At 43.6% G+C, this 17686-nt stretch overlaps 10 protein-coding genes across 10 annotated transcripts; 3 read left to right on the forward strand and 7 right to left on the reverse strand.

The window, feature by feature from the left end:
- Positions 1 to 667: 667 nt before the first annotated feature.
- K450DRAFT_248589 (uncharacterized protein) lies at positions 668 to 1375 on the reverse strand. The gene has a single exon (XM_051590250.1). The coding sequence runs from the start codon at positions 1338 to 1340 to the stop codon at positions 975 to 977; it is 366 nt and encodes a 121-aa protein (XP_051443197.1). The 5' UTR covers positions 1341 to 1375; the 3' UTR covers positions 668 to 974.
- A 323-nt stretch (positions 1376 to 1698) lies between these two features.
- On the forward strand, positions 1699 to 2628 carry K450DRAFT_248594 (uncharacterized protein). Its single transcript, XM_051590251.1, has 4 exons — positions 1699 to 1858; positions 1947 to 1995; positions 2059 to 2180; positions 2272 to 2628. The coding sequence occupies exons 1-4, from the start codon at positions 1811 to 1813 to the stop codon at positions 2545 to 2547; spliced, it is 495 nt and encodes a 164-aa protein (XP_051443198.1). The 5' UTR covers positions 1699 to 1810; the 3' UTR covers positions 2548 to 2628.
- Positions 2629 to 3179: 551 nt separating this feature from the next.
- K450DRAFT_248602 (uncharacterized protein) lies at positions 3180 to 4093 on the reverse strand. Its single transcript, XM_051590252.1, has 3 exons — positions 3890 to 4093; positions 3635 to 3793; positions 3180 to 3555 (listed from the first exon to the last, which is right to left on the reverse strand). Exons 2-3 carry the CDS (start codon positions 3788 to 3790, stop codon positions 3247 to 3249), a joined length of 465 nt encoding a protein of 154 aa, XP_051443199.1. The 5' UTR covers positions 3791 to 3793; positions 3890 to 4093; the 3' UTR covers positions 3180 to 3246.
- An 800-nt stretch (positions 4094 to 4893) lies between these two features.
- K450DRAFT_248607 (uncharacterized protein) lies at positions 4894 to 6322 on the reverse strand. Its single transcript, XM_051590253.1, has 3 exons — positions 5916 to 6322; positions 5383 to 5806; positions 4894 to 5256 (listed from the first exon to the last, which is right to left on the reverse strand). The coding sequence occupies exons 1-3, from the start codon at positions 6092 to 6094 to the stop codon at positions 5089 to 5091; spliced, it is 771 nt and encodes a 256-aa protein (XP_051443200.1). The 5' UTR covers positions 6095 to 6322; the 3' UTR covers positions 4894 to 5088.
- On the reverse strand, positions 6323 to 8321 carry K450DRAFT_248614 (uncharacterized protein). Its single transcript, XM_051590254.1, has 3 exons — positions 8198 to 8321; positions 7577 to 8121; positions 6323 to 7462 (listed from the first exon to the last, which is right to left on the reverse strand). The coding sequence occupies exons 2-3, from the start codon at positions 8021 to 8023 to the stop codon at positions 6551 to 6553; spliced, it is 1359 nt and encodes a 452-aa protein (XP_051443201.1). The 5' UTR covers positions 8024 to 8121; positions 8198 to 8321; the 3' UTR covers positions 6323 to 6550.
- Positions 8322 to 9658: 1337 nt separating this feature from the next.
- On the forward strand, positions 9659 to 11347 carry K450DRAFT_248623 (uncharacterized protein). The gene is made up of 7 exons (XM_051590255.1): positions 9659 to 9843; positions 9911 to 10067; positions 10153 to 10239; positions 10304 to 10407; positions 10486 to 10634; positions 10714 to 11096; positions 11185 to 11347. Exons 1-7 carry the CDS (start codon positions 9755 to 9757, stop codon positions 11311 to 11313), a joined length of 1098 nt encoding a protein of 365 aa, XP_051443202.1. The 5' UTR covers positions 9659 to 9754; the 3' UTR covers positions 11314 to 11347.
- Positions 11348 to 11758: 411 nt separating this feature from the next.
- K450DRAFT_248634 (uncharacterized protein) lies at positions 11759 to 12859 on the reverse strand. Its single transcript, XM_051590256.1, has 2 exons — positions 12818 to 12859; positions 11759 to 12744 (listed from the first exon to the last, which is right to left on the reverse strand). Exons 1-2 carry the CDS (start codon positions 12827 to 12829, stop codon positions 11965 to 11967), a joined length of 792 nt encoding a protein of 263 aa, XP_051443203.1. The 5' UTR covers positions 12830 to 12859; the 3' UTR covers positions 11759 to 11964.
- Positions 12860 to 13168: 309 nt separating this feature from the next.
- K450DRAFT_248635 (uncharacterized protein) lies at positions 13169 to 14135 on the reverse strand. The gene is made up of 2 exons (XM_051590257.1): positions 13435 to 14135; positions 13169 to 13384 (listed from the first exon to the last, which is right to left on the reverse strand). Exon 1 carries the CDS (start codon positions 14059 to 14061, stop codon positions 13465 to 13467), a length of 597 nt encoding a protein of 198 aa, XP_051443204.1. The 5' UTR covers positions 14062 to 14135; the 3' UTR covers positions 13169 to 13384; positions 13435 to 13464.
- Positions 14136 to 14408: 273 nt separating this feature from the next.
- On the forward strand, positions 14409 to 15386 carry K450DRAFT_248638 (uncharacterized protein). The gene is made up of 3 exons (XM_051590258.1): positions 14409 to 14634; positions 14699 to 14886; positions 14951 to 15386. The coding sequence occupies exons 1-3, from the start codon at positions 14416 to 14418 to the stop codon at positions 15021 to 15023; spliced, it is 480 nt and encodes a 159-aa protein (XP_051443205.1). The 5' UTR covers positions 14409 to 14415; the 3' UTR covers positions 15024 to 15386.
- A 44-nt stretch (positions 15387 to 15430) lies between these two features.
- On the reverse strand, positions 15431 to 17503 carry K450DRAFT_200581 (uncharacterized protein; the record flags this gene model as incomplete). The annotated part of the gene is made up of 5 exons (XM_051584637.1): positions 15431 to 15517; positions 15709 to 16121; positions 16192 to 16347; positions 16426 to 17074; positions 17162 to 17503. The coding sequence occupies 5 exons, from the start codon at positions 17501 to 17503 to the stop codon at positions 15431 to 15433; spliced, it is 1647 nt and encodes a 548-aa protein (XP_051443206.1).
- Between the last annotated feature and the right edge of the window lie 183 nt (positions 17504 to 17686).

Below are 17686 nucleotides of genomic sequence, written 5' to 3' on the forward strand. Positions count from 1 at the left end.
CATGTAAATTTTATCTTTTTCTTTCTAGGCCTCCAGCGCACGATGCGCATGGGAATGCATGCAGCGCTTCTAAACGGCTGAAATTTTGGCTCACCCCATTTATTTAGGTCTATCTTCTCAAACGAGCATGTTTAACGAGAGATGTCTTGTAGTAAATGTTTGCCGACATACACTGAGTAAGATCCGTTGGGTGAGATACGCTGTGTTCGGACGTGATGTTTATTTATGACTACAAACCTTGCGTTATTTTTGGTTTGTCATTTTTGTATGGAGGGCAAACGTTATCAGGCGGACTACGAGGTTTCACATTGGGTTTGCTGAACTGCCTTGGGCTGAGCTGAACCTCATCGATTTTTCTCAATTGTTATCACAGACCGTAAACTAGCCTGCCGTATTTGCGTGACGAAACACCGTAGTGAAATCAGTGAGTTCCAGTCGGTCACATTCTTTCCCAGCTAAAAACCCAGCAACTGCCCGTATATTCCACCTCAGCCCAATACCTGAGTTCAACCTGGTTTGCTGCTCGCCCATAACGCGAATTCCCTCAAGTAATATCAGATGGTAACTGTCCATCATGATTGAGAAGACGTGTTAACACTGGCTTTGGTGGTGAGAAAATTTCCCTTTGCGCACACCCCTGCCCAATAAGCTTCACTGTGACCGCCTTTTCAACAAGACGCGTGCATCCGCTGAACCAGTATCAAAAGCTATGAACAAACAGAAGATGACCAGTCGCAGCCAGCACTGCCCTTTGATTTATAATACGGCAGCCCACTCGTAGTCCGAATACCTATGTATCCCCATTCTTTGCAGGAAAGATTGGTCCTATTCGCCCAAGACGTCCGTTGCACACATTACAAATCCAATTCGCCTCAGCCCAACGAGCGGGGATAACTAGGCCCAGTTATCAGCAAAATACGAATTTTCAGAGCTATTCATTTATTGAAACACGTCCTTAGCAATGGCTATAGGTCTTACTTTCGGGCAGCTACAAGGTTGGTGTAGGTAGTTCCATGGAATCCGGTATCGTCGCCTCTAGCGTCGTGGAAGAAGAAATATCCACGGTTGTTAGGGATGCTCAACTCCTCTTGGAAAAACTGAGAGATGCTAGCGCTAAGGTTAGCGTTGCGTTCGTTGTCAATGTTACCAATAGATGTAACGTGGGCGATGAAGCCAGGGTCAGTTGAGCCGGCGAAGGAGAAATGTTGAACTTGGTTAAAGGTGATTAAGCAGAGACTCTCAGGCTTGCCAATGGCTTCCGAGAATTTCTTTGATACAGTCTTGACAAAGGCGTCGAGATCCTTGGGACCGACATTGGTAGAGATTTCGAGAGAAGGCATATTGCTTGGTAAGAGGCACTGACAAGCATTCGCGGACTCAAAATCTTAAGCTTATATGCTCGTGCCCTGTGACTGTTCGCACGTGAATCACGTAATTCGACACTATATGCCCGCGGTTTTTTCGGGGGATGTGCTTCTGAACTTCTACCCATTTATTATGACGGTCTTGGACAAGTTGAAAAAATATTCTACATGCGAGGTAAAATAGGATTGACTACTATCCACTTGTGCAGTTCTGCTGTCTAATCTCTTGTAACCTGCTATATCTCTGATCAGATTGCAGACGCTTTGCAGAAACTCGGTAATACACCTTGGGGTGGTTACCTTGCGGATATTCAGATGTGGTCCCCAAGCTTTTGTAGTGGAGAGACCAAGATAATAGGTCCTGCTTATACAGTCAAGGTTGGAAACGTGGATAGGAGGTTGTTGACAAGTGCTAAATTTAAGGTTTAACAATAATGATCGAATAGATGGTGGATAAGGAAGACGACAATGCACCTACCCCTTCACAACACTTTGTAAGGGACTTTTTCTTTTCTGCATGGTCTCTTTTCAGGGTTTCAATATACATGAATTGTATCGGCTTACGCTTTGATTTCATGGTAGGCTGATGCAGCTCCTAAAGGAAGCGTCATTTTCATATCGGCACCTCCTGGTAAGTGGAATGATTTTGCACTCATAGGACGAGGGGATAGACTAAACATTTGCCATGGAACAGGTTTCAAAAATGCGGTCTGGGGCGGTCTGATGTCTGCAAGGGCTAAGACGTTAAAGGTGCAGGGTGTTGTTGTGGATGGTCGTATTCGAGACCTTGCAGAGCATAGAGGCATGCAGATACCTGTAAGAGACACTTGAAATTGAGCACCCATACAAATCCACTGTCTCCTTTTTTTCTGGGCTCTTAACGCTATTCCGCATCCATATCCTTTAGGTATTTGCGCAAGGTCATTCTATTTTATCTCAAGGTGCTTTCTTACGACCTTCAGAGATCGGCGTACCAGCCACCATGTCGACTTGTCCTGTTGTCGTACACCCAGGTGACATAATTGTTGGCGACCTGGATGGGGTAGTTTGTATTCCGCGGGACCAATTGGAAAAGGTTGTTGTCTATTGTCAAAAACACACAACCATTGACAATCACTGCATGGAAGATATTCTGCAAGGCGCAACTGTTCAGGACACGTTCAAAAAGCGTAGGGGTGTCTAGTTCTGGTATGAGTAGTATGCAGGGACGTTCCCATGCACTTGAACATAAATGAATCGTTCCGTATCTGTTATGCAAATGATTGCTTTTGGGATGAAGGCTGTTATCGGCGAGCAGCAAGGAGATAAACGTTTGACTGAAGGAGTTCAAGGGGGGTTTTTGGGATGCAGCCCATGAAAAAAAAAAGTTGGCAAGGAGGCAAATTGAATGGAACCAGAAAAGCAAATATATGCGGCGATCGAAACAGGCCCTTGACGCCGAGTCTGCGGGTCAGTTCACGAGAAAGGCAACATACGAACGTACCCCAATGGACTGTTCATGGAATGCCTGTGTTTTTGTCCAAACCGGTTTGCTTCTATTTGCGGCGGACGTGCAATAGAAAAATAAAATAAATGGGAAATTAAGGCTCACTGGGAATGTTACAAAAAAAAAAAAAAAACAAACATGATACGTGTTATGTGTACGGTCTTTTGTGGGTTAATAAATGTACAAATCTTTTGATGGTTACTTTCCAATTCACTTATTTTTATTCGCTGGTGCTGCTACACCGAAATGAGTATGAGATGTAGTGCATATCAAAGACACTTGATCCAACGCATGGCATTTCCAGTTTCAACGTTTGGTAACATTGGGGAAAGGCTGCTGCTGTGGGGTATACAAAAGTATTCTGTTCTTTCATTTTTCGTCCATTTACATATTTGATCAGAAACCCGTTGATTTTCGTCTGAACAAACTACTGTAAGGTTTTGTTTGTCCAGCTGTTGACTTTTTGTAAATATATGCAGATATGTGACGATGGTAAGATTGTATTGGTGTATCGGATGATGATGGTGGAGGATGGACTGTTTTCTTGCGGATGGCTGTCTCAAAATTATGATTAATAGCATCGGGTGTTAGCGGTGGTGATGGAGGGGATGAAGATGTTGCTGTACTATCAACCGAGGAAGCTCTCCTTTTATGGGGTCTACGCTTTCCCATCAAAGTATAATATCGATTGAAACAAGTAGCACGCTACATAAAATTAAAATGAATTAATGATCTATTGGCTTTCAGATTCCATTGGCGAACCATGCCGTTGGTAGGTACCTACCTTGCGATGGGGTAATTGAGCAGATATTTCTCCCCAAGACAATCCTTTGGCAACCCCTTCGCAGATGACTGCATCTTCCAGTTGTGAGAATCGGCTCCGTGGCTTGATGGAAGTTTCAGGCACCTGTATTGAAATTTTTCGAGGTGGATTGAGCATATCCTTTACTGTAGAAGAGAAAGGTCAACATGGATGGTCCATACCCAATTTGGGCTGGGCCCACGTCTCTTCGGTATCATTCACCCCCCGTATACTTACTTTTCATTGCACAAGTCGTTTGTTGGGAGGGTAGGACCAAATGTTGAAGAAAGGAAAAGAAAAGAAAAAAAAATCGGTAAAAGGGTTAAGCAACAAGCAGAACAAACGGGTTTACAGCTACAGTGAAAAAGGGAAGCGAATGGAAGAGAGAAAAAAGCAAATGCTGGCTTGAAATGTAAGTTGTTCTCTAATAAAAACGAAAAAAAGGGAGGTTTAAAAAAACCAGCATATGTATAATAATATATAAAATATCCCAAAGTAATTGGTAAAAAACAATGTGTTGGTGATCCCTTTGATGGCCGTATTTCGTATCGTTCAAAGTAACGCCGAAGAGGATATTGTAACTGCTACTGGAGCTGCAACATGTCAATCCTTACTGGCCCTTCCTCCGCGTGCTGACTCTCCCCTTTCTTACTCTGGCGTTTGGAGCAACTTTAATATATAATTTTTTGGGTATAGCTTTTGTTTTTTTTTTTTTCCTATCATTTTTTTATTATCATGTATTATAAAAAACACAACAGCAACAATGACACGATGGAAAGGAAAGAACAGCTGTCAAGACGGGGGGAGGGTAGTCTCCAGCAAGCGACATTTCTCTTTCTTCTTTGGAAATTGAAAAATAAGTAGAAAAATGACAGACCATGCACATCGTCTTGTCCCCTTGTTACCATGCAGGAACACACGGTAAAAGGGAAGGCAATAGTGGATATATTAACAAAAAAACAGATGCAACACTTAGACCTTGGACTGTTCCATCGCCTGTTCAGCCACATCTTCTTCTGAGTACCATGCAAAAACCAGGCTTACGAATTAGCTCAATATTGCATCCAACCTCACGTATCTTTATGGACGATCCTTCATCTAAAATGCTCTAATGCTTCATCATCAGTCAATATCGGAATGATCCGACGACTTGACTCGTCTCCCGAAATCACCCTCATTAACAAACACTGGATGGCACGGGTTTTGTTTGCACCACCCGTCCATTTTTCAGTCTGTCAAAATCCGCCATGTGGGTAAAAGCTAGCACATCTTTTTTTTTTTTTAAACTAGCATGCCACCTAAAGTGAGGAAATATATGCTGGGGTGACATCGCCCAAAAAGAAGAAGAAGGAATAAAGATTTGATGATTACACAGTGTATTATGAAAGAAAGGGGAGGGATGTATGCATAAGTGGAGGGCTAGTGTCGCCAATGTTCTATAGTTCCATAGCGTCATCATCACTATCTATATCCAAGTCGTGTTCACCGTCGTCTTCTGCTTCTTCCTCGGGTGCTGAAGCTGGAATGACAGCGTTGATATTATGCACAAGTTCTTGTGCGTGCTGCAGCATTGCTTCGTCGTCCGCCCCTGTTGCGTTGTAGATCTAACGAAGAACAACCATTAGCACTCGTACGATGGGATACCTAAGGGGGTCGGAGAGACCGTGAAGATCCCACCCATATCTAATTTACGATCCGTAAAACAAAAATAATAGATGATCAAGTCATACCTTGATGGCCGTTTCGAGACAGTCTCGTGCATCCTCCCAATGATGCTTCCTTTCCTCCTCTGGAAGATCTTGTTCTTCTCCAAGACAGTAGTATGACCATCCCCAAAGATACCAAAGATCCACCGACTGATCATTTTCCTTCTGGAGACCTTCCAAAACGTTAAACGCCTCTGCATATAACTGAACCTCCAGTAACAACTTCACAAGTGCAAGTCGGGTATCGTAAATAGGGATGGACGGATCACCAGGATCCTTGTCAGACCAAAGTTGCAAGCTATGTTCTAGTGCTGCTCGAGCTTCGTCGTTTCGAACTTGTGATAGTCTCACCGAAGCGAGCATTTGGTATACTTCGGGAGACTTGGGATCAGCCAATTGGGCTGTCTCAAGATACTGTTCACATTTCTGTTCCGCGTCCGCTTCGAAACTAATTTACAAAGAGATTGTTGGAAAAGAGTAAGTTGATGAAATAGTCATGAGGTTGCTTGATGAGACAATCGTTTGCTTGGACAAGAGAAATTTAGGTTGGAACTTACCAGCAGTCCGTCAAATAAATTTCGGTCATAGAACAAAGAGCAGAAGCAATCTTGTTGCCCAAAGTGATGGCCTCTTGTGAGACGGGATCATATGTCTTCTTCTGCTTCTCCATCAACTCGACACCCTTTTGAAAACACTGTATAGCATCCAATTCTCCAGATAGTTGACCGAGACACATGTATTTCTCGAAACCTGATTCGGGCTGCAACTGTACGGCTTTCGCATAGTGCTAAAAGGGACAAGGAAAATTCGTTAAGCACATCAGGTAGCCATGAGATGCTTCTGGCGCGAGAGATATCTCACCTCGCGGGCATTCCATAAATCTCCAAGTTCAACTTCGACTAATCCGGTCATTTCCAAAAGTTCGACGTGATCATTGTCCAATTCTAGCGCTCGTTTGCAAAATGCATATGCAGTGTCGTATTCAAGTGAATCGATGTTTGCTTGAATCTTGGGTAGAAGGTCTACCACGGTGTAATTAACCATTATTATTTATAATAAATACACGACAAAATCAGCAGGTCTTTAACATGAGTTTTTCTTTTCTACTTGACTACCTAAAAAAAAAAAAAACTTGAAAGGCAGCCAACGGTCACCAGTCACGTGAATACCATGAATGAAGTGAGTGAGGTTCTCACTCGGTGTCTTCGTCTTCATACGCGGACGGTTCTTCTTCCTCCAACTGGTCCTCCAGATCATCTAGTAGTACTTGCCGACGCAAATGACTAGATCTTTTGCTGATGTCACCTCGAACGAAGGCATCTCTTCGTCTTGGTAAGAAGCCACGAGGTTTCAATGGACTAAGAAGCTTTCTTGCTCGCATCATATTGAGTTCCGCCGTAATCATACGCAAATGATCCGAGTTAGAACGGGTATCTCTCATATAAGTATTAGTGACAGGATTGAAACGCGGTTGAGTGGTAGCTTCAGATCGACGGCGCTGAGAGGTGGGTCGTTTCGGGGGTAGTGGCATGGGTATAAGTTTTCGACCGGAAGGCGTTGTTCTATTTCGACCAGAGAAGGATCGCCTTAACCGAGTGAACCATGATTCTTCTTCTTCATTGGCAACTTGTGGTGGTGATCTTGGTGGCAAAGGGTATAGAGGAGGCTTATGATGAGTGGCGGCGGTGGGTGATTTTCTTGAAATGGAGCTGAGGGAGTGCCTTCGAGACAAAGAGTGCCCTACGCTAGATTTTCGCTTGGGTGCTTCTGGTCTTGGTCGGCGAAGTTTAGCTATGCTTGTGGTCCTCGTATCTTGCCACCGAGCATCCTCATCGTTCATAGATCGTACTTTGCGTAATACAAGCGGCGAATTTCGTCTATCGTCAGATTCTGACAGAAAGCCTTCTTCGGTGTCATCGTCCAATGCTGTGGGTTCTGAAACGGCTAAGCGCGACTGCTTGAGAGTATCAGCCAAGCGCGCTATTTCTTCTTGTTGCTTGATGGACTCTGGGTCGCTTAATGGTGGTGGCGGTACATGTAACGGTAAAACTTCAGTGAAAAAATCGGCTGATAAAAAGTTACGTAAAGCGGATGGTGTCTGCTCCTATGTAATAAAATTTGAGAGGAAAAAAAAAGGAAGAAATAGTTAAGGCATCACAATTTCAACGACGACATGAACCAATGACCCCCCCCCCCCCTTGGATCACATTTTACTTACCAGTTCTTCTTCGTCAGGTAGACTTTCTTTACTATCCACAGCCACCCAGTTTTCTACGTGGGACATACTTCGCATCGGTCGCGGTAGTGGTGGCTTAAGTGGTGATGTAGGTGTTTCTTGGTCGTTGAGCCTTATTGCCACCATCGACCTAATAGGTTCTTCCGACGGTGTATTATTGTCAGTCACTGTTAAAGGAGGTATTGCATCATCTTTTTTTCTCTTTTTTCTCTTATGGCGACCGATTAAAGGCGGGATGGCACCATATGGCTTTGGTGCTTGAGAGGTAATTTGCTTTACAAGTTCACGGTACGATTGATTACTTTGACTTGAGGACGTAGAAGAGGGGCTAGCGCTGAGTGAATTGTGGGAAGAACTCGAATCTTGATCTGTACGTGAAGAGCGGTGCTGAGGAATAGGCATAGGTGCTGTTAAACTTTGAGTAGTCATTGGGGGTGCATTGAGTGCTGCTTTCCACTCAGAAATACAGACAAGAGGCAACACAACCGGTAACAGCCGGCTTGGGTCAGCTTGACTTTGGGCTGTGACTTTGAAAATCAGTGCAGAAATGCTGTCAACACCTCATTCTCGCGGACGTTTCGAAACCTGGTTCCCTTACCTTTTTTTTTTTCAATGCATGTACCAGGCAACAAATATGGCAAACCCTATGCCAGTAAGCACGGAATTCCGTGTTTGAGAGGCTACTTCGCCGTCATCAGGCTGCCTTTGTTGTGAGTGATGATCACCATCCCAGCGATCTCCATACCTTGAGTACATTTCCCTGCGACTTTTGTTGCTGACGATCTGGTAAGCTCGATTGATTTCTTGAAACCGTCTAGTATCGCCACCTGCGGCATCGGGATGAAACTGTTTGCACAATTCGTAGTATCTATCTTTAATCTCTTTCTTGCTGGAGCTTTCGCTAACACCAAGTATTTGGAAGGGCGTTTGCCTCGGTATCCTATTTCGGCTATATGATCGATACCACAGTCTGTTTGTTTTCTTGAACATCGTTGGACTTCGACCCGCTGTTAATTGAAAGTTGTTGCGTTAAATAGTTGCAAATTCTTGCTGAGGCTAAATTGATGTGACAAGTCATACGAGATAAGGGCCACTGACAATTAGTCGGCATCAGGTGGCAGCTTTACCTGTTGTGCACACGGTGACCTAGACAGGGCCACTTTGGCAGCATTCTTGAACTCATGCTTGCTCCCATTGAATACATTGATCACATTACATTAGATTGTTTTTTGTTTGCATCTTAAAAATTTTATTGAAACAATGGTGTTTTCATTGACAACTAATGCAGACAGAAGTTAAATTGTGATATTCAGTGTAATACATACAATTGATCATTGTTTAGAGCAAAAATATCTGCATTTCTGAAGGAGTCGCAAGGTGACGTTTGTCAGTAGCTGTGTTTCATTCACGGAGTAAACCGTAACAATGATTTCGCGAAACGAAATGGGCACAATACTAAACCCTACCGACTTTAATAACTGTTTCAAGTTGGATGGTTCATACGAGGCAGCACAGCTGAGATAATTGGAGTATCCGTTGCAGCAGTACGCAATGTTTGGTGGAGGTAGATGAGAGCCAATTCATATGACTTCTGTTGAGTCTCGGTTGAGTCTGCGTACGTTCAGTATTTCTCAAATTCTTCCCAAGCACCCCAGATATCTACACGCAGACCTGAAGTTCGCACTGAACATTTTGTATTTTGTTTTTTGATTTCGAGCGCAAAGTCTCTTGGCCTCTCCAAGGTTTTAAGCCCTCCACCATATCCAAGCTTTCTACCAGCAAGACGACCAAACAAGTATATAGCAGTAGAGATAATGATGACACGAATTCCATCGGTACGGAACGCAATATTACTTCAATAATGCTCTTATGGGCTCTCTAAGCTTCCCTACTTCGTACCGTTGTCTGGGATAGTTACTGCTAATTCAACCCTAGATACGCTCGGTGAGTGCATATGAACAACTAGAGCAAGGAAACCATAAAGAACTCTGTTAATCCTGAACATTGACTCTATTTAAACATATTTTGTGCATAATATTCGAAATAAAGAGTATGTTGGAGCGTCCCTTCTCAAGGCATCTTAGAGCCTCAATTTTTTGATTTCAGTCTTTGTGCCTACACGTGACAATCCCCCACGCTTTCTTTCTCTTCTCCAGCACTATGACCAGCAGCGAATTCAGAATCGAGCGTGATACATTTGGCGAGTTGAATGTTCCTGCAGACAAGCTTTACGGAGCTCAGACTCAGAGGTATTGATGAAATCCATGAGAATTTCCATGTTTGAGTATCACTTTTTCACCGTTCTGTTGGTCATAGGTCAGTGCTGAACTTTGACATTGGTGGCCCTAGAGAGCGGATGCCAGAGCCTTTGATAAAGGCTTTTGGAGTGTTGAAGAAGGCTTCGGCTCAAGTCAATATGACTTATGGGTTGGATGAAAAGGTTGGCAACGCGATCATCAAAGCTGCTGACGAGGTAAGTTGTCTTGATCGTTGGCCGCGTCGCTTGCTTCCAATTTTAGGTCCCCGCCATTAATGTAACGCCATCGAACTGACAATAGGTCATCGAAGGAAAACTACTCGACCACTTCCCACTGGTGGTATTCCAGACAGGATCTGGAACGCAGACAAACATGAATGTGAATGAGGTTGGTGCGATATTACCTGAAAGTGATATTTTTACCACTCTCCGCTAAAGCTGTTTCTTTACAGGTGATCGCTAACAGAGCTATCCAAATTCTGGGCGGACAACTCGGCGACAAAAACTTGGTTCATCCCAATGACCATGTTAACATGAGCCAGTCATCTAATGATACGTAAGTAAAGCATATGATAGTATGCTTTTCTCATGGTCCATGTAAACCATCGGTTTTAAAGTTTTCAAACTCCCGCAGATTCCCGACTTCCATGCACATTGCTGCTGTTGTTGAAATTAATAAATCACTCATTCCGGCCATGACCTTGTTACGAGATGCCATGGCCGAAAAGGAAAAGAGCTTCCAGCACATCATCAAGATTGGTCGAACACACTTGCAGGATGCAGGTAGAGATTGCCCTGGGCGTAAAAGTTTACAAAGGCGCCATGAATCCCACGCCGCTAACCAATTGCACATGTTTCGTAGTGCCGCTCACACTAGGACAAGAGTTCTCCGGATATGTTACCCAATTAACACTTGGCATTCAGCGTGTGGAGCATGCGACGAAAAACCTGCTGAAACTGGCTCAAGGCGGTACAGCTGTTGGTACTGGCCTGAATACCCGAAAGGGCTTCGATGAGAAAGTTGCAAAGGCCATCGCCGACCTGACCAAATACCCATTCATTACGGCTCCCAATAAGTTCGAGGCTCTCGCTGCTCATGATGCTATTGTGGAAGCGCACGGTGCTCTCAACACAGTTGCGGTTTCTCTGATGAAAATAGCAAATGATATTCGGTACTTGGGATCTGGTCCTCGCTGTGGTCTTGGAGAATTGTCGCTACCTGAGAACGAACCTGGTTCAAGCATTGTAAGTTGGCAGCTGTTTTTTTTGGAAGCTAGCAGAGGCTACCAGAAGAAAAAGATAGACAGATGCTAATGACTATCTGATACTTCAGATGCCTGGAAAAGTGAATCCTACACAATGTGAAGCAATGACTATGGTGTGCGCACAAGTCATGGGTAACAACACTACTATTTCTATAGCCGGTTCAAATGGTCAATTCGAGGTGAGTCCTAGCATGTAGTTGCGGATATATGAGCACCTTATGTTCCTTTCGATGCTAACGTTATGCGCATTGCATTATTCTTCGTTCTAGCTCAACGTATTCAAGCCAGTCATGATCAGCAACTTTTTGCAGTCTGTGCGTATTCTGTCGGATGCATGTGTTTCATTCACCAAAAACTGTGTGGTTGGAATTGTGGCTAATGAAGCCAAGATCAAGGCCATCCTAAATGAAAGGTATGTGAAAGCGAAAATGAGCATACATCTCTAAGCACTGCAGCCTTAACACAATGTCCTTCGCAGTCTGATGCTGGTGACTGCTCTGAACCCTCATATTGGTATGTACAATAACCGGCGTTCCGTTTCAATTCACTTCTCGTTTATTGATTTTCTTCCTCACTCATTATCTGCGCGATGATAACACATGATGTTGTACAGGCTACGACAATGCAGCCAAGTGCGCTAAGAACGCCCATAAGAAAGGAATCACACTCAAGGAGTCCGCTCTAGAACTTGGTGTTCTTACTGAACAGCAATTCCATGACTGGATTAAGCCTGAGGAGATGATAGGTCCTAGTAATAACTAACACTGCAAATCGATAGTGAACGCAATAAAGTAGGCGACGTGTTTATGTACAAAAATCATCAATGGATTAAGTGTGAATTGTCTTATTCACATGTCGGTGAAGGGAGTGGTGTCTACCGGTGACGTATAGTTCAATCGGTCCAAGCGTTGTCGCATTTGCCTTCCAACAGGACCTCGGATAGGCATTTCGAAAACCACGCGACCTAGAGTATCCACCAACAGCTTTCGATCTTTGGGTGATGAGCTTGTGTTCATTGCAATGTCGCACATGGTTTCAAAGGTGTTAAAGATAAATGAGTCTGCGAGTGGTATCTCGGGACAAGTGGTAGCGTTGGTGATTAAGAACGTCGCTATGGATTTAATGGCTTCATGATTATATTGACAAGGTGACGCCATCACCGTCGACAAATTGGTTTGTAACAACGTAGCGATAGGATACTGTTCGTGCAAGCGAGCAAGTTGGCGTTGTAAATACCATGATAGCGAGTAGTTATGATGGGTATGGACGATGTGCTCTACAAACATACGAACAATGGTATCAGCACGTTGCATATCGTTATCGGATCCGCTTCCACGATAGCGAATATAGTGCGCTAGCTTGGGCGCAAGGTCAATGTAAGCGGGTTTCGGTTCAAGTATCGTGCGGTTGGCAGCTCGACGAATGGACCGAATCAAGCACGCTCTCAGGCCGAATAAAGTCGAGTCTGAATATGTCAAGTCAAGTCTGTAGCGGCGACTGAGAATGTAAAATGAAAAACGTCGATAGACTTGGCATACTTGGCTCATAGTCCACACATCGTTGATATCGACGTTGTCTAGAACTTGATAAATGTTTTCACTAGGCAGCGAGAGTAATATGGATATCTTCTGCATAAGACATATAAAATTGATAAGAGACAAAAAGATAGAGCAACACGAATTTGCAGGATTGATGGCTTACAGATGAGGTCATGTGCTCTGTTTTTTGTAGGGTAAAGCGATCTCGGGAAAATCAACGGTCAAAATCATATGAATCATAGTCTGCAGCTATAATATGCAGTTGGAATGCTTAAACGATGAGACGACTATGTATGAGCCCCTCTATCGTTGTGGGGGGGGGAGAGAACATGTTATTTCCCGAGGAGAAACTGTCAAGACGGAATGCACTATGTTTGTAGGTGCGAAATCTGTTTATCCGCCTATTTACTTAAATTTAGCTATTGAGATCCCGATCCTGAGGCCATGGGCCATCTTCTGCAAAGACCTCCATGGGCAAATGTGACCGCAATATTTGTCATCAGGCAATCCGCCCTTAAAGCAACGTTGATAAGGTTCAAAACATTTATAATGTATTAGGTAGTTATGCATGGTTTCTTTGGTTTTCTTTACGTTGGAAGAAACATCATTAAAGGAACGATATGATAAAATAAGAAGACAAAAGAAATATACACACAGAAGAAGAAAAAAGTACACAATAAAAAGCGAAAAGAAAGCGATATAAGCTCATTTAGAGATTACACAACTGGTGAGTTGGTTATAGTAGTAATAGAGTTGAGTGATTTGCATTTTGAGTGAGAGGGGGAATCTTTTTGGCACATTTCTGTCCTTCTATGCGGCAACTAGCGTTGCGTCTTCCCATTGAGAAAACTTTGGTACAAAGGTAGAATCCTTCTTATCAACCACCATGGAGATATCAACAGGGGTAGTCGCTTCAGTTGGTAGACTACAAATGGATTGATCATCATCTTCACTTGTAGTATCCGACTGAGTCGCGGGGCCTGCCCAGGTCATACGCTTAGCTTTGTTGGCATCAAACGCCACCATAGAAGGTGTATAAAAATTATATTGGGAATCCTTGTTTGCTGCATGTTGAACGGTCAGCCTATCTGGTGACGGAAGATGAAAATCAAAGTAGTTTTCATCGGTGCTGACCCACTGGTCACCTTTTTCTTCAGTTGGTGACGGAGGCATGTAAATACCAGAATCATTGATGGTAGATAGCTTGTACAATTGGGCGGCCGTCTTATTGCGACGGCCATGGTTCAAAATGGGAGGTACAAAAAGAGTTGGCATCTTGGGTCCACCTTTTTTTGGTGTTTCTGTGTCAATTGATTGAGGAGTATTAGTAGTAGTGCGCTTCAGCCAGAACTTGGATTTCTTTTGTTCAGGTGCGACAACAGGAGGAAGAGTAGCAGTGACCGACATGATTGATCAAAAATTAAAGCGAAAGGAATCTAATAAAAGGCGAGACGAGTGGAGAAAAAGAGAATATTTGAGTCGCAGGAAGGTTGGTCTAAGAACCCGTATTTAAAAGCTTTTTTTAACATGACTTCTTTTCTGGGAACAAAGGATGAAAAGTAGAGCCGCTTTTTCTGCCTACCCAAAAGAGGTTTCGGATGACATGCCTCTTCCCCTCCCCCCAATCTGGGTACTGATGGGGGGTCTTGCCCAATCAAATGTGGAACAGGTGCGATTGGTTTCAGCCAGACTGCCAGCATTTTCTATTTTATCGACGGACATTATGAATCTGAACCATTCATCTTCTTCCTTCCTGGCATTATGAATAAGAAAGCAAGACATATCATCATCGCAATAAACCCCACGTCGCAAGAAGCTGAGCATACCGTTGATTGGGCCATAAGTAATATATTAGATTCAAACCGCGATCAAGTCGACCTTGTATGTGCTCTCGACCTCGATGTTGATTTTACAGACGATGTCATATCCGATGTGCCAGCCATGTACGATTATCAATACCTCAATGATATGGAGCAACAGGTAAAATTTTTATTTCAATAGTTCAGACAATGATTTTTTTCAATCTAATTTGGATTTTGCCCAGATTGAAAGTCGGTCTGCCAATGCAATGAAACGGTTTGAGGGCATGCTGACTGAAAATGATATCAATGTAAAGGTGAAAGTTTACAAGGCGATAGGATCAGAACCTCGGAACATTTTGGTAGAATATACCCAAGCTTCAAATGCTGATATATTAATAATGGGCAGCCGCAATCTCACCACTTGGAAGAGGTAAAGTGAATAGTATCTGGTTAGAATTCCCATTATAAGCTTATTCTAATGAGCGTTCCTAAAGGTTCTTTTGGGGGAGCTTCAGTGAGTATGTACAAGCCCACGTTAACTGCCCTGTCATCATCGTGAAAGAATGATGATTATTGAAAATGCGAAAGAAGCTTGTTGCTGCGTCATATCGCCATAACTAAATATAGACACACCGAATAAACCATGATCAAACGTTAGCGTTTACAGCGACTACCCAAAACAAAGCATTACGTTGCTACCGTCCGTTTGTGAGCAGACGGTTGATTTTCATGAAGTTTACCTAGTCCAAACCACTTTCAAAGTGCGTAGGCGTTGATTCAAAGGTTAGGGAGTAATTGTATGGGATTTTCAGCAGGTACTGTAGCGGAACCCGGACTTAAAATTGCAAAAGTTACTTCGCGCCAGACTTGGTCCCCACATGCTTTATAATCTCGTGATTGGTGGGTGAGTACGCGCCGAGCCAAAATGCCCCGCCCAGATTGGTGTCGCCATAGCCGGACCGACCATGCCAAGCTTAAGCGGGCTGGGTGTGGATGCCGCCGATAATCTGACCACTTTTCAGGATGTGTCTCTGACCCATTTTAATGACTGGCTGTTCTATCTACAAATAATATACAAACACGAAGGAAAAAGGAATTTAGCTACAGAGCATATTTGCTCATAAAAGACATCTACAAGAAAAAAAAGAAAAGTGTCTTCTATCCAGGCAATTAAAAAAAAAGCTAGGGTATAGGGGTTGAACCACCGTTTCTAGTTAACTGGCCAACTATTTCGTTTGGCCGAGCTTCCTACCATTACATTTAGACGTCGAGAGCTAGTTTCAGCAGTTTTTTGCTTGAGAGGGGTCAAACTGGTTCCTACATCCGTTTCATCACCTGCCGAGATACCACCTTCACCAATGATGACCCAATTAATCTTGCCCTTGCGAAGTGCTTCACAGTAGTCGGAAGGGAAGTGGTCGTTGACAAAAAATGGGAACACCACGCGTAGGATGATTCGTACCAGCGAGTCCGATACCAAACGGGCGATAATGTGTCTGTTCAGCAGACCAGAAAGATGCAAAAATGAAATGGGTCGTATCGGTACGGGCTCGTTGGTCAAAGGATTGGGTGGGTATAAAGTAATGTTGAATGCAGAGTCGATAAAGACCAATGTGCCTGGTGGGGAGCTGTAGTTATCATGTGACGGTACGCGGGTCACAATGTCTGTTACAGGAGATAATGGTAAGTAACGATTTTATGATATGGTCATTCGCTCGCAGAAGATAACCCATACCATTATTGTATGCATGGTGAAAAATCTTGCTAGACATTCTAGGAGAAAATGTTTTTGCAAAGTCGGTATCCGCTATCTTTGGATGGCCGAACGTGTATAGCCCAGCAAAAATTTGCAATAACTCGGAATTGGACTGTAGCATTTTAGCTAGAAAGACTGGCAAAGAAAGAGATTTTGTTAGAGGTTTGCCATGAATAACGGAAAAAAGGCCACAAAAAGGTCGGGGAAGCTTACTTGTAGAAAGAGCTCCTCCTAAAGAATGCCCAGTGATGAATAGACGTTTTCTGCCATGGCGTGTACTTTGCCGCATAGTTGGACTATCCACAGATCGCCGATTGGGTTTTTTGGCTAGATTAGTAGCTTGCTCATCCGTACTGCTACTGTCGCTATCCTTCAGATCAGGAACCACGCCTTCATCTCCACTGTCGGCATCTCTATTAACCAAATCCATGATCCAACTCTCCGCTTGCACAAATAAATTTTGTGATCGAAGATCAACGTTCTCTCCTAGCCAACGGCTGTCGACTGGATCTCGTACGTGATGCGATAAACTACTGGTCAGAAATCGGATGATCTGCAGTATAGCCTTGATGGTCGTCCATATTGTTCGGGATATGGAAGTGCCACTAAGCTCAATGTTGACTGTCGATGAAACACCGGGATCGACTGCAGCTGCAGCTGATGATTTGCGTTTCATCTTTGGATCACCCATTGCTTCCCAAAATCCTTTGTGCACTTTCCCCATATATCCAATATAGGGCGAGTTGACCTGCGCCTTGTGTATGTTGACATTAGTCATGTAGTTTGCCATGTTCATAGGATTTGTACCGCGGAACACGAGCAAGATGTCATCATCTTTTTCGGCAATGAAAGCGCATATATTCTGGAGGACCAAGAGTGAGGAGATGAGGTATGTCAACAACAAGAAGGACGGCAAGCATACGAAAATTTTACACGCCACACAACTTACCTTGTACGCAATAGGTTTGAACGTGTTTTCAACGTCAAACCCAGCTCTTGCTAATTCATATTTGATCACCTCAACATCCTCATAAGCAAGTCGACTAGACACACCTAGAGTGTAGGCTAACGGTAACGAGTATCTTGGTCGTCGAAGCAGGTCGGAGAGAGCATTATCCTTAGAATCGGTGGCACGTTTTCGTTGTCGAAACTTTCTACCGCTTTCTAAATTACTTGTCCTTGGGATTGTATCATCAAATAAATCGAGATTCTTGTTCATAGCGTTAATAATCGCTGTTACAAATTTGGGGTGGGTGGGATCATGTGTCAGTTTGGGGCGATTGGGAGGCATGCTGACAGGTCAGTGAGCAAACTTACAATACGTCTTGCCAGTAGGATGGTAGCCTACAAATTGGCGTAATACACTTCGAATGACAACGTCGCAGCTAAGCAGAATGCAGAACCACATGAAGAAACTGACACGGATGATGGCGGATATGATGGGGCCAATAATGTAGGTGTCAGAGAGATATCT

Source organism: Umbelopsis ramanniana, assembly GCF_025399195.1.
Source record: "Umbelopsis ramanniana AG unplaced genomic scaffold K450scaffold_41, whole genome shotgun sequence".
In the NCBI taxonomy this organism is placed as follows: Eukaryota; Fungi; Mucoromycota; class Umbelopsidomycetes; order Umbelopsidales; family Umbelopsidaceae; genus Umbelopsis; species Umbelopsis ramanniana.

Bases quoted from the DNA above. Each gene is read 5' to 3' on its own strand.
- K450DRAFT_248589 (XM_051590250.1), bottom strand. From the start codon at position 1,340: ATGCCTTCTCTCGAAATCTCTACCAATGTCGGTCCCAAGGATCTCGAC.
- K450DRAFT_248594 (XM_051590251.1), top strand. From the start codon at position 1,811: ATGGTGGATAAGGAAGACGACAATGCACCTACCCCTTCACAACACTTT. The intron at 1,996-2,058 runs GTAAGTGGAATG...GCCATGGAACAG, and splicing joins TTTCATATCGGCACCTCCTG to GTTTCAAAAATGCGGTCTGG. The intron at 2,181-2,271 runs GTAAGAGACACT...CATATCCTTTAG, and splicing joins ATAGAGGCATGCAGATACCT to GTATTTGCGCAAGGTCATTC.
- K450DRAFT_248602 (XM_051590252.1), bottom strand. From the start codon at position 3,790: ATGCTCAATCCACCTCGAAAAATTTCAATACAGGTGCCTGAAACTTCC. The intron at 3,556-3,634 runs GTAGGTACCTAC...AATTTTATGTAG, and splicing joins CTCAATTACCCCATCGCAAG to CGTGCTACTTGTTTCAATCG.
- K450DRAFT_248607 (XM_051590253.1), bottom strand. From the start codon at position 6,094: ATGTGTCTCGGTCAACTATCTGGAGAATTGGATGCTATACAGTGTTTT. The intron at 5,807-5,915 runs GTAAGTTCCAAC...TTTGTAAATTAG, and splicing joins ATTTATTTGACGGACTGCTG to TTTCGAAGCGGACGCGGAAC. The intron at 5,257-5,382 runs GTATGACTTGAT...GTTCTTCGTTAG, and splicing joins GTCTCGAAACGGCCATCAAG to ATCTACAACGCAACAGGGGC.
- K450DRAFT_248614 (XM_051590254.1), bottom strand. From the start codon at position 8,023: ATGACTACTCAAAGTTTAACAGCACCTATGCCTATTCCTCAGCACCGC. The intron at 7,463-7,576 runs GTAAGTAAAATG...TTTATTACATAG, and splicing joins TACCTGACGAAGAAGAACTG to GAGCAGACACCATCCGCTTT.
- K450DRAFT_248623 (XM_051590255.1), top strand. From the start codon at position 9,755: ATGACCAGCAGCGAATTCAGAATCGAGCGTGATACATTTGGCGAGTTG. The intron at 10,068-10,152 runs GTAAGTTGTCTT...AACTGACAATAG, and splicing joins TCATCAAAGCTGCTGACGAG to GTCATCGAAGGAAAACTACT. The intron at 10,408-10,485 runs GTAAGTAAAGCA...AAACTCCCGCAG, and splicing joins AGCCAGTCATCTAATGATAC to ATTCCCGACTTCCATGCACA.
- K450DRAFT_248635 (XM_051590257.1), bottom strand. From the start codon at position 14,061: ATGTCGGTCACTGCTACTCTTCCTCCTGTTGTCGCACCTGAACAAAAG.
- K450DRAFT_248638 (XM_051590258.1), top strand. From the start codon at position 14,416: ATGAATAAGAAAGCAAGACATATCATCATCGCAATAAACCCCACGTCG. The intron at 14,635-14,698 runs GTAAAATTTTTA...GATTTTGCCCAG, and splicing joins TCAATGATATGGAGCAACAG to ATTGAAAGTCGGTCTGCCAA. The intron at 14,887-14,950 runs GTAAAGTGAATA...GCGTTCCTAAAG, and splicing joins AATCTCACCACTTGGAAGAG to GTTCTTTTGGGGGAGCTTCA.